The 13,598-nt window shown below is 44.5% G+C and overlaps 1 protein-coding gene across 2 annotated transcripts in view; it reads left to right on the forward strand.

The window, feature by feature from the left end:
- gpr158a (G protein-coupled receptor 158a) overlaps positions 1-13,598 on the forward strand; it is a 75,503-nt gene extending 61,905 nt beyond the window's left edge. Inside the window, exons 7-12 of one of the 2 annotated variants that reach the window (XM_056434200.1) lie at positions 454-692; positions 1,471-1,609; positions 5,346-5,451; positions 6,275-6,421; positions 6,527-6,610; positions 7,008-13,598. In XM_056434200.1, coding sequence (XP_056290175.1) covers positions 454-692; positions 1,471-1,609; positions 5,346-5,451; positions 6,275-6,421; positions 6,527-6,610; positions 7,008-8,858 — 2,566 coding nt within the window. In that variant the 3' untranslated portion in view covers positions 8,859-13,598. The remainder of the gene's footprint in view (positions 1-453; positions 693-1,470; positions 1,610-5,345; positions 5,452-6,274; positions 6,422-6,526; positions 6,611-7,007) is intronic. The other variant, XM_056434201.1, reaches the window with a different exon arrangement.

Here is a 13,598-nt window from a genome sequence, read left to right on the forward strand (position 1 = left end):
ACGGAGGACGTAGGAGGAGAAGGGGGGGTAGGAGGAAGAGGGAGGAGAGATGGGGGAGAGGAGGGGGAGGAATTCTAGGAAATATTGGAACTCAATGAGAGGAGGAGGAGGAGAGAGGAGGAGGAAGGATGAGAGGAGGGAGAGGAGGAGGACGTAGGAGGAGAAGAGGAGGAGGGGGAGAGGGAGAGAAAAAGAGGAGGAATTCTGGGAAATACTGGAACTCAATGAGAGGATGAGGAGGGAGGAGGTAGGAAGAGGAGGAGAAAAGGAGGAGGAGGGAGGAGAGATGGGGGAGAGGAGGGGGAGGCTGAGGAATTCTGGGAAATATTGCAACTCAATGAGGAGTGGGCCTCTGGATGGTTCAGCTGAGGGGAGAAAGGTGAACGTTTCTCCTTCTTGGTGCTTGATTCTGAGCTGCTCCTCCTCCTCCTCCTCCTCCTCCGCCGCCCGCAGGGTGCTGAAGGTGTTCCTGTCCCGCACGGCCCAGAGGATCCCCTACATGACCAGCTGGCGCGTGCTGCGCCTCCTCGCCATCATCCTGCTCGTCGTCTGCTGGTTCCTGGTGGCCTGGACGTCGGCCGTCTGCCAGAACCCCGACAGGAAGTCGTCTCTCATCGACGTCGGCTTCACGGCCCACGGGCTGCAGTTCAGCCTGTGCCTGCTGGACCGCTGGGACTACATGATGGCCGTCGGTAAGCTACGTGATGGCTGTCGGTAAGCTACATGATGGCTGTCATTAAGCTACGTGATGGCCGTCGGTAAGCTACGTGATGGCTGTCATTAAGCTACGTGATGGCTGTCGGTAAGCAACATGCTGGCTGTCGGTAAGCTACATGATGACCTTATTGTTCTTCTTTAAATAGAGATAAAACATATATATATATATATATAAATATATATTATTTTTAAGTAACATGCAAACGTTTATTTTTTCAAAGCATTGTTAAGAATGAAGATTTGATCTATTCTGTAAAAAAACAAACGAAGAAATGAATTGGAAACTTGTTAAAACATTCTTACTACTCAGATTCTTCCTTTTGTTTTTACGGCTCAACCATAACCAGATGTGGCAAGATGCCCCCCCCCCCCCCGCACACACACACACCTTGACAAAAACCCCTAGCCAATTGCATCGCATGCTCCCAGTGGTTCCCGTCGTGAGGAGTACACGTGAACGCTCTCACGACAGTTCAAGTCGAGGACACACTAAATGGAGAACAATTAATAAATGAATGACAGCAGTGTTTATTGTTGCCTTGGCGACGCTTCATGCGGTTACCATGCAGGTGCCCAGGGATTCATCTCGTGCCCAGAGAATACTGTCACAAGTGAGTTAAACAACAGGCCGTTATTAACCTGATGATGCCTGATGGGGGGGGCCTGAAAAGCATATGCACTGCGTATATATTTAATATTCACTGTGTTCACCGCCTCCTCTTTTCCTCCATCTGCCCCCCCCCCCCCCTCCAGCTGAGTTCCTCTTCCTGCTGTGGGCCGTGTACCTGTGCTACGCCGTGAGGACGGTGCCGTCGGCGTTCCACGAGCCGCGCTACATGGCCATCGCCGTGCACAACGAACTGGTGCTGACGGCCATCTTCTACGTGGTCAGGTGAGAACTTAGTGTTGGCTTTACGTGGATTAAAGGGAGGCCATTTAATGCAGAGGTTTAGTGGCTATATAGATATCAATGGGAGGCGAGAATGTTTTTTATTATTATTTTTAAGTCTAGTCTAAATTAATTTCGCCTTTTATAACAAAGGATTTATCAGGTTTTTATTTGCCACGTCAATCTTTTTTTTACATTTTTTAAAATATTGGTTGTTGTAATACACATTTTTACCACAACAGACTGAAGTTCAACGCTACCCTATTATTTTCTAAATAGGATAAAAAGCAATCGTGTTTCCTTCCAGGTGAGTTTTAATTACTTCACCGACCCTAAATAAATAAAAATTGTTAGCAAGTTGTATAAATAAATAAAAAGTTAAAAAAAGAGTAAGTAACTTGTAAACTTGTCCTGTTAAAACCCTGTTACATAAAAGAAGGACAAAATACAATATAGATTAGACTCGAAATATATTTCTTTTTTTCTCACTGGTCGCTCAGGGCTTCCGTAGTTTCATAAAAACCTCAGCAATCAGAAATACTACTCGTTGTAATATCTACATTATTACATTATTATTACACAATTAGTATTACATTATTACACTCTGTGTGTAATTGGGTGAAAAGTAATACATATACAGTTCTGGCTCTGTCCGCCTTGGTGCAGTAACCCCCCCCGCCCCTCCTCCATCTTGGGCTCCAAGAGGTATGTTTAAAACAAACATAATTACTAAAAGCCTCTTCTTCATCATACAGACTGTGTCACAGTCATGTTCCATATTTACTTCCATATTTAATATCCCAGTCTTTGATTGCCCTCTGCCGTTTCCGTCCTCCGTGTCTCATATAGGCTCATATACAGGACTGTCTCAGAAAATTAGAATATTGTGATAAAGTTCTTTATTTTCTGTAATGCAATTAAAAAAACAAAAATGTCATGCATTCTGGATTCATTACAAATCAACTGAAATATTGCAAGCCTTTTATTCTTTTAATATTGCTGATTATGGCTTACAGCTTAAGAAAACTCTAAAATCCTATCTCATAAAATTTTAATATTTCCTCAGACCAAGTAAAAAAAAAGATTTATAACAGCTGAGTGTTTGTCAAGGCTCAGGAAACCCTTGCAGGTGTTTCGAGTTAATTAGACAATTCAAGTGATTTGTTTAATACCCTACTAGTATACTTTTTCATGATATTCTAATATTTAGAGATAGGATATTTGAGTTTTCTTAAGCTGTAAGCCATAATCAGCAATATTAAAAGAATAAAAGGCTTGCAATATTTCAGTTGATTTGTAATGAATCCAGAATGCATGACATTTTTGTTTTTTGAATTGCATTACAGAAAATAAAGAACTTCATCACAATATTCTAATTTTCTGAGACAGTCCTGTATGTTCATCTGGGAGATGGTTATTTAATTATTTTTCTTATTCTCCTGAAATCTTCCCTCTTCCCTCTCATGTCAAATAGCTGCAGCGTGCACTTTATAAATGAGGCGTTTCAGCTGACACCGCCACAACCGTTCCTGGCTGGAGTCCCTCTAATTGAGAGCTGAGCTCCATCACATTATTTACTAATGAAGCGTGTCAGAATGATTTATGGCGGGGTTTTTTTTTCTTCTTCTTCACGACGACATAAATAGCTTGACTTTTCGGGCAGCCGTATTTCAGTTATAAGTTAACATCCACTCGCCACAAAAAGAGTTTTCTTCGACGTATAAACTGAGAAGTTATCACCATAATATATCCCTCTTTGAACATCTGGCTCGTTACCGTGCCGACCCGTTTCATCTCAGCCTTGTTGTGAGGCTTTTCTCTGCAGATAAATGGCCCAAACGAGACCCCCTAAAAATTGGAAAGGTGCCCGGCGGGGCTAGTTAATTCTACCGGCCCGCCGGAGGAGACCACCTTCCCTCGTTAGAGGCCTCCGTCGGCCATTTGTCTAAGTCACTGGACCTGCCGTCTGATCCCAGTTAAAACCTACGATACGCGTCGTGGTCCAGGTGAGAGGAAGGGGGGGGGGGGGAGTGTTATTAAATCCTCGTCTGCACAGAAATCCCCTCGCCAGGGCGTGAATGAGTCCTCAAAGCTTTGGGACATTTCCTGTGATGGACTTTCGCCGTCACTCATATCTCTGAGCCATTACCGCGTAATCGTTACGTAAAAAAAAAAGCCATTTGCCAACTTCAAACGTCGTAATGAGCCCGCTGGATGACATTTGCTTTCGATAGGGTCTCAGGTCGACAGGTCAAACCTTCATATCGTTAGTGCGCCTGAGGTCTCACTCTGCCGGAAGCCCGTTCAGTTCATCTCAAACAAAAGGCGCGGCGCGGCTATTGTTTTCCGCCAGTCATTTTCTCATTTCCCAGTATCTTTGCGCGATGTTATAAATAGGCCGAACTTGTCGCTAAATCAAGGTCGCTCTCCTCTATTTTGAATCCAATTGAAAGAAAGAGGGAAATATTTCGTCCTTGCCGGCGAGAGGATCATCCGAGTGGAACATTGGATGAGCCGCTGGAGTCGACGCCCAGACAGACGGCGTGTGAATCCACTTTGGCTGAAAACCCATTAAAGTCGGCCGGTCTCCGTCTCTCCGTCGGCATCTAAGAGGTTTACTGCAGGCGGGCCGCCGTCTGTGCATATCGCGGCATAATGTAGTCACGCCTCACTGCATGTTGTGTGCGTGTGCGTTTGGAATTGAACAATCCGCCCTCATAAAGATGTTTACGATGTTTTTATTGACAACGCTGTGGAACCGGGGGAAAAAACAAGATGTGAGCACAGATACTGAACTGTTAATGAACGCGGCGAGGTTGAACGGCTTGATAAACGACTGCATTACTTGTGTTATTGTTAGTATGCCAACTGCAGCGTGAACAATAGTAAAGCTATTTGAATTGTGTTTTATGAGGTTTTATTAAAGCGTAAAATACACTGAAAGTGATGCTCATGTGGGGCACACCATTGTTTATGTTACAGAAAACCCGTCACACCTTATCTTTTAGATTATTGATGTATCCAAAAAGTTTAACTTCGGTGAAACTGGCGTCACGCGATCCACGAGATGGAAGAGGTATCACTCTGCTGGAGTTCTTGAGACCACAAAAACACTCGCTGATGATGGTGAAGCCGGCCATCGAGTTACACAATTAATTTACATTAAGTTGTGCAAGCCGATTGTCATTTTAGGAAGTGAAAGAAACAGTCATAATAATATTATTATTAATATTAATTTGTATTATTGTTTTTGTTTTTATTATAATTATTGTATTATTATGATTGTATTTAGTATTGTTTTATTTGTATTTGTATTATGTATTATTATGTATTATTTTTATTATTATTATTTATAATGTGCACCCGCTGCTGTGATCCTGACATTTCCCCCCTATGGGACTAATAAAGGAATATCTTATCTTATCTTCCTTTTATCTCTCTACAAACTGGCACAGCGACTGCAGAATAAACAGCTTTGGTCGTTTCCAAAAATGTAAACGAGGCGTCGACGCCGTTCGACTCAACTCAAAACGCTTTTTGTGCGTATTTAACACAAACAAGGTGTTCTTCTAAACCAGCAGAGGAGTCTTGCTGTTGGTACATGTTTTCATAACTAGGTGCACAGGTTGTATTCCTGAAAATATGTAAATGTTGCGATGCTTTCGTGGGCCAGAGTTGAGCTCCTGTGACATGTATCATCTCTTTAACATCCGGGTATCCCCGCTCTTGTATCCGACAGGTTCACTCTGGCTCCAGAGCTCCACCCGGACTGGATGCTGCTGCTGTTCTTCACCCACACCCACCTCACTGTCTCCGTCACACTGGGCCTGCTGCTCATCCCCAAGGTAAACACTACAGAAGTCTGGCTTTTCTTTATCAACTAAGCCCTCAAATTTAACAAATGCTAACTAAAACTTTTAATTAGCTAAATGTTGGAGCTTTTTATTTGATATTAGTATTTAGTTTTTGATGGACAAATAGTATTGTTTAATCATTCAGGTGGTTTGCTTCTTTATATTGATATATTAGAATATAGAATTAGAATAATATTAGAATACATTAGCTTTTTCTTAGTTTTAGTTAAGTTTAATTAATTGTTGTTGTTTCGATATATTTAGTCTTCTGATTGTTCATTTGTTCACTAATTGGGTAACACTGTGGGCATCTGTGGTTATATGTAGGAGGAGGCAGGACCAGCATGCACCTGGTTAGGCCCGTGTGTTTTTTTACCAGCGCAGGAGAGGCAGCGTTAGGAGTTCCTTTGTTCTTTAGTTTGTTTGCTTGTTTTAAATGATCAGAAAAACAGAATCCTGAATGGACAAAACTTTCTCTTGGCTGCGTAAACCACAAACCCGTTGATTTATGTTTGTTTTTGATCTATTGGACAAATGCTCACTACAGTATATTTAATTTATTATCCACATATTCCATGAAAAAGACCAAAACACACAAGTAATTGATCCCAGTAGGTAATGTCTGTATATCCGAAGCCTGCTACGTTTCTCTTTGCCATATAACTATATTTATGTCCAGAAACATATGTTCACATATGTATTCATGTACAGTCCCGAACAAATGTCCAATCTAATCCCGTCTAAGTGGCGTTCGTTTGAAAGGCACAGTGCACAGCTGCTTTAGGAAATACCTTTTCGTATGGCTCCTCACCAGTTCATGTCCGCTGGCACCCACATGAGAGACGACATCGCCTCCGAGGCCTACGAGGACGAGATGGACATGGGTCGCTCGGGGTCGTATCTCAACAGCAGCATCACGTCGGCGTGGAGCGAACACAGTCTGGATCCCGAGGACATTCGGGTGAGCGGCGTTCCCTTTTGACGCTTTCGCTCTCCATTGCATAACCTGGTGACATCTTTTGAATCCTCCGAAAATATACTGAGCCACGGCAGTTTTTTATTGCAGACGCCAGAGGAAATGGGCCATCTCAGTCCTATTAATGGCTGTGGCGTAAGGTCTTGCGACAGTCTCTGGGAAAAACGTACCAACGTGAGCAGAGATTTCCGTTTGTCTGTTAGAGCCGAAGAAGTCTCTCCACCAAAAAGATTTGGGCTAGCCTATCACCCAAAATTCGTTGTGTCCGATGTGCACAGTGACGATCATTTAAAGACCTGAGCTTCGAGGCTGTTCCAGACATAACAATAAAATGTTTTCGAGCACGCATGCGATATTCCGTCGTGCATCATTAACCAACCGTGTGTAGTAGCGTGTCATGGATCTGTACTGCATGTTCTCTGTGCAGTAGAACGTCTGCTTTTTTTTCTGTAAGTGTTTTGATAAGACATCTCTTTTATTTTAAGCTGTACGAATGTAATCGCTCATTCTAATCCGACCGCTGATCCCTTTGCTCGTGTCTTTCCCCTTGGTTCTCTCATGAACGACGTAGGAGGAGCTGAAGAAACTCTACACCCAGCTGGAGATTTACAAAAGGAAGAAGATGCTGGCCAACAACCCTCACCTCCAGAAGAAGCGCAGCTCCAAGAAAGGGTTGGGTCGCTCGCTGATGAGGCGCATAACTGAGATCCCCGAGTCGGTGCACCGGCAATGCAGCCGCGAAGACAAGGAGGCCGGCGAACACGGGAGCAACCGCAACAGCATCTGCATGTTGAAGAAGAACCCCTTCGATCCGACTCACCCACCGAAGCCGGCGAAGGAGGAGACGCTCAAGAACAAGGTCTTCTCCCTCAAGAAGTCCCACAGCAGCTACGACCACGTCCGGCACCAGAGCGAGGACTCCAACAGCTCGGCGACGGACAAGATGGAGGCGAGCCCGGCGGAAGGCTCCCTCCTGGATACGCTCATGGGCAAGAAGCTGGTCAAGAAGCAGTCCGGGGAGAATACGGGCGTCCCCAGCGAGCCGACGGAATCAGTTCCGTTGGTGTGCAAGTCGGCCAGCGCCCATAACCTCAGCGCGGACAAGAAGCCGATCCACCCTCGAGCCTACATGCTGCAGAAGTCCCTCAGTGTCATCGCCAGTGCCAAAGAGAAGACTTTGGGCTTGACGGGAAAGACCCAGAGCACGGAGGACGGCAACAAGAAGGGTCAGCCAAAGAGCAAAGACGCCAGGGTCGACGCAGAGCCGGAGACCGAGTGCCAACCCAAGATGATCGCGAGCCATTCGGCCGAGTGCAAGCAGAGCGCGGCGCTGGGCCGGATCATGAAGCAGTCGGTGAGCAGCAGCCAGCCTTCCATCTGCTCCGATCCCGTCAAGGGAAAAGACCTCTCCGACCTCTCCGAAGTGTGTCCCTGGGAAGCGGAGGATCTACCCACTCCGACTGAAAACAAGGTCCAGAAGCACGTGTCCATCGCGCCGAAGGAAAGCACCACGGTTCACGGAGGCGGCGGCGGCGCCAAGGGAGGCAAAGCTCAGAAGCAGAAGCTCTCCGATCCGTCGAGCGGCAGGCTTCCGAGGTCGACCGCCGTGCGAGCGGAGGTATGTCCGTGGGAAGACGGCGCCGAGAGTCGAGGCGGCCAAGAGGAAGGCTCGAAGCGACAAACGTGCAGCAAGCCCGCGAAGACCCAGCAAGCTCATTCTACAACGGAGAGCGCCAAGACCCATCGGGTGGAGGTTTGTCCGTGGGACTTCGGAGAGCCCCCGAAGACGGCCGAGGTGGCCCGCTCACCGGATGCGACGACGCAAAGGAGAGGCTCCTCCTCTCCCGCGGATGGGAAAGGCAGGAGTCTCCTTCCAGATCCGTCCGGAACGGGAGGCTCGCTCCAGCCGCCGTCTTCAAAAGCCGACGTGTGCCCCCGGGACGACGACGGCGGCGCCGTGTCTCCGAGTTCAGAGAGGGCGCCGAGTCCCTCTCGGGCGCCCCAAACCAAGGAGTGCCCGTCAAAAAGGAAGGACGCCGCTTCCCCGAGGACAGTCGAGAAAGAGAAATCAAAAGGCGCAGACGGCGAGAAGTGTCGAACGAAAGCCAAGGACAAGAGCAAATCTTCAGAGAGGCACGCGAGCCAACAGAAGATGGCGGCGGCGTGCCCGTGGGACGCGGAGGGTGTTCAGGACGTGCCGCCGGTTGAAAAAAGGAAAAGCGCAAATGTCGGAGCAGCCAACGCAAAGCCGACTGACGTCTGTCCGTGGGATTTTGAGGATACGTCGGATGAAAAAGTTTCAGACAAAAGTAGTTCTGCGGTGAAGCCCGGCAATCCGATTCCTGAAGGCGGAGCTGCAGGCGCGAAGGCCGATGTTTGTCCCTGGGACTTTGAGGATAGCACATCGAGCAAGAAGGCGTGACACTCGCCCTGAACGGACCACTGGAATTATAGTTATCGATGTATACCTTTGAAATCGTTACATATGACCTTTTACTAATAGTGCGGCGACTTGGAAGAAAAGTTGATCAAGTTCCACAAGTTGCCTTCCTTTCCGAGGTTTTGTTCCCGTTTGACCTCTTTTGAAAATGAGTAAAATGTACACACACAAAAAAACCAGAAAGAAGAAGAACCCAAAACAAAATCACGACGAGCATTCCAGATTATTAACGGAGAGTCCTGAGGATAAATCTTTAGACTAATTATGCAACTTTTGATTCAGCCTTTTCACTTCATGAGCGGTGTCGGGGAAAAAAAATCTTTTATTTGTCATGTCGACGGTTCATACGTTTTGTGCGTTGACGTCATCACTTAACGATAGAATACGACCCGACGATCGGATTTGGAGGCGGGAAAAGACGTGTGAAATTGAAGTCGTACAAAAACAGCAAAAGTGAAAGCCAAAGAACGAGGGAACATCTGCGAAGACAGATGTTGATCTTAAGATAGCAAACGATTATTTATTAGTTGTGTGTGTGTAACTCCGTCTATAGCACTTCAGTCAACTCCATGAATTACACACTCTGTTCTCCGTGAGCAGTCGGTCCACTTATTCCTAACGTCACGGCATGATAACACACACACACACACACACACACACACACACACCAAACACAGACATGTTTTCTTTGTTTAGATCTATTTAATTGTAGTTTCTCGGCAGATTAAAATGCTTCCAAGTCTGCGGAGATGTACTGTATGTGCCTAACTATACTAGCGTTGTCTTGTATCAGTCGGATGGGAAGCGGGAGGCTTCTCCTCCGGCCCTTTGTGACGGTGAACTATTTAAACAGCATGCACAGCCAGGGGTCGAGAGTAGTCGGACCCTTTTTGTCAAACCCCAAGCAGTTTATGTCTTGACAAAAATATACCGTTTGTTTTTTTATGACCGGAAGGCGGCGCTCCTTTCCCTGCTTTCATATTTCCCCCCCCAAAAAAAGAAACTCATTCAGGGTGGTGAAGATGATACGAGAGCGGCATCAACATGAATGTCTCATATGTACAAATGTAGAAAGTAGGTGTGTGTGTGTGTGTGTGTGTGTGTGTGTGTGTGGTTCTTACGGTCATGGAAAACCTGGAAAAGTCATGGAATTTTAAAATGGTCACTTCCAGGCCTGGAAAAGTCATGGAAAAAACTTAAATCATAAAAGTTTTGGAAAAGTCATGGAAATGTGTTATAATCACATCATTTACGCCGAGTTTGAAATAATTAATATGATTTTTAAAGAAAGACGCTCAAAATATAAGCCGGCGTACGCTCTCTATACGCAACATTTTTTATGTTCATACCGAGATTTCAGTTTGGTCATGGAAATTTGGTTTAAAGTCCTGGAAATCCATCGATCAAAATGTGTAAGAACCCTGTGTGTGTGTGTGTGTGTGTGTGTGGACTCGGGTATATCATGAATCTGGAGTGTAAATGTAATTCGGGAGCTGAACCTCCCGGGCTCTCGTGCGGCATGGCGTCCTGGCCGCGCTTCCTGTCCTCTCGCTCTCCCTCGGAAAACCGACGCTAACCTTTAATCGGAGAGCGATCGGCTGATCGGAAGCCGCCGCTCTGAGAGGAAAACGCGGGTTCGTCACAACTCGGGTTTTGTTTCGGCCGCTACTGACGTTGCATTTGCTGAGACCTGGAACTGGAGAACAAAGTCCAATGAGTACAAAATAGAAGGCGAACAGTAGAATAACGTTATTGCGCAACAGACTTCCTGCTTGGTGATGTGTGGATCTAGTAAGGAACTGGTTGAGGAGTACCACCGACTTTTTAAATGCACTTATTTTGTATTTTAACCCTCCTGTTACCTTTAGGGTCAATTTGACCCCATTCAATGTTTAACCTCCTGTTACCTTTATATTTACTGACATATTTTACCCTCGGGGTCAATTTGACCCCAGCAATTAAAACCTCCAGAAAATTATTAGAATTAATATTGTTTTCCAAGTTTAAGTGTGAGGTACTTTATGTTTGTTTGTCGACTACCTAAATAGCCCTTTAAATATATAAAAAAGTTGATATTTCTTATATGTTTGACACAGTGAAAAACAGCCTCGGGTCAAATTGACCCCAAAGAACACCGACATTAAACATTGAATGGGGTCAAATTGACCCACGAAAAAAAGGTTTGCACTATGAGTATAATTGAAATCAATCTGTTCGTAATCCACGTCGTCGTAAATGTAGTTTGAAGAGCGAGAGGGAGGAGGTCTAGAAACACTGGACTTTCACCCAGGAGACCATTGTTTGTGTCAACTAACTTATTAAGTGAGCATATTTTAACCCAAATCCTGAAAAATAACAAAATAACCTCCTTTTGTATCCTATTCAAGCGCCTGTATGAGGATGTGTTTAATGCAGTGCTTCAGATCATTCGGCTTCCTGTCATGTGACTGTCAGACTCGTTTCCAGCTCTCAGCAAATGACTTCGGTAAATGCGACGTTGCGACAACCAATAGGAACAACGAGAAACGCCACGGAGAAAAAAAACCACGCTTTTATATCGAGCAACTATCCTTTCGTATTTTTAATATAATATTTCTACGAGCGTTAACACTGCCGTTAGTTTTCTCTTCGCGTGACGCATGCTGTTCCCGGTTTAATGCACTGAAGCCCCGTCGATTTATGAAGATGATCGTTTTAGAATTAGGCAATGTGGTTATCAATTAATAATCCTCCTGAAGGGTTTTGACTTGTTTAGTGGTTTGTATCAAAATGTCTAAACATCCATCTTTCACTATAAAACATCAACGGTCTCCATTTAGCATCGGGTACTAAAACGTTGTCACTGATTGTCATTAATTATCTATAATTGCTGTCAAATTTCCTCAATATCCAAGATCTGTAGGAGTCTTTATATCAAAGAATATAAATCCGTGCTCATTTGGCGATGTCCTATTCAAAACAGTCCAGTGACTAATGCGTGTGACCTTTTGTTTGTTTCTGCGTGAACGTGATTCAAATGCCACGTCTCGTGTCTGATGAATTATGCCCTTCGTCGGGGTCTCGTCTTCAAGCGTTTCAGACGAGGGTTTTGTGCTCCTGCTTTACGAGCATCGGAGTGATGTAATGATTTGATATGGATCCATGTGATATTTATGAAGCGCGTGTGAGGCGTCGTCCATCATCGTCCCAGGGGGAGACAACAACAAAGACATTTCAAAAGATACTTTAAAAAAAATGTTTCTCTATATGATCACTGCTGCGTTGATTTTAATTTTAATTTGATTATAATTACATTTGTATGTTTATTTTTATTTTATTCATATTTTCTTAAATTTGTATTATATATTTAATTAATTAGATTAAATTGAAAAAAAAATATATACAGTCCATCATTTTCTTTTATTATTATTATTTTGTTATTTTTTATTATTATTTATTTATTTTAACTGCCCTGGATGAATAATAATATGCTGTTTTTGATTATTTCGTATGTCCTTGTGTGCAAGCTAATTTAAACGAGGGGCTGTGTTTATATCACGATGATTATTTTTTAAAGATCTACAGCTTAAATCTGATTCTGGTGGAATTCAACCCGTTTGTGGAAAACAACAACAACAACAACAATATATTAAGACAAATAAAGGTGGTTATTTATTTCTGGTGTTGAAACTTTATCTAATTTCTACATTAGAGTTAGCTGGAGCACAAACGATAACAACAATGCAATATCCCACCATCACGCCATGGAATACGGCGCCTCCTCGGTTTGGCCTCCTCTATTTGACCTCTGTTTGACCTCCTCTGTTTGGCCTCCTCTGTTTGGCCTCCTCGGTTTGGCCTCCTCTGTTTGGCCTCCTCTGTTTGACCTCTGTTTGACCTCGGTTGCGTACCTTTGCATATCTTCAGGTAGTTGTCTTGCTGTACGTCCCTCGGTCCAGTCGGCCCTCAGCGTGGACATCATGTCCGTTCCCTCCGGAGGTCGTCGTCGTGTTTTAGTCGCACCATCGACCAATCAGTGACGGAGGCCGTCGACCTCGTCCCGTAGCTTTCTGTCCACCGATGTCTTCTCTTGACCTCTTCTCTTGACCTCTCCTCTTGACCTCTCCTCTTGACCTCTCCTCTTGACCTCTCATATTGACCTCTTCTCTTGACCTCTCTCTTCTATTGACCTCTTCTCTTGACCTTTTCTCTTGACCTCTTCTCTTGACCTCTCCTATTGACCTTTTCTCTTGACCTCTTCTCTTGACCTCTTCTCTTAACCTTTTCTCTTGACCTCTTCTCTTAACCTCTCTCTTCTCTTAACCTCTCTTCTTTTACCCTCTTCTCTTGACCTCTCCTCTTGACCTCTTCTCTCGTGACCCCGACGGCGAACACAAATACTAATATTGCTACTACTATTCAAATGCTGTAACGTCGTGAATCTTGCTCTTGTGGCTTCTGCATGAATTCAAGAAGAAAAAGTAATAAAACTGATACTAGGACCGATTGTTTCACTGCCCTCGATAGAACAAAAACATAAAAAAATGGATCTTTTATGGACTGTTACAAGTTGTATCGTGAGTGGTTCTGTCCCTAACCCACTGTATTATGTGCTTGTTACGACTATGGCTCTATGACAAGCTTATAGCATCGATATATGGGAATATTTGGTAGATTTATATTGTTATATTGTGATAGCATGTACATAAAAGATACCTCCTCTGCAATAAATATTTATATAAA

This window comes from Pseudoliparis swirei, chromosome 16, assembly GCF_029220125.1.
Source record: "Pseudoliparis swirei isolate HS2019 ecotype Mariana Trench chromosome 16, NWPU_hadal_v1, whole genome shotgun sequence".
NCBI classification, from domain to species: Eukaryota; Metazoa; Chordata; class Actinopteri; order Perciformes; family Liparidae; genus Pseudoliparis; species Pseudoliparis swirei.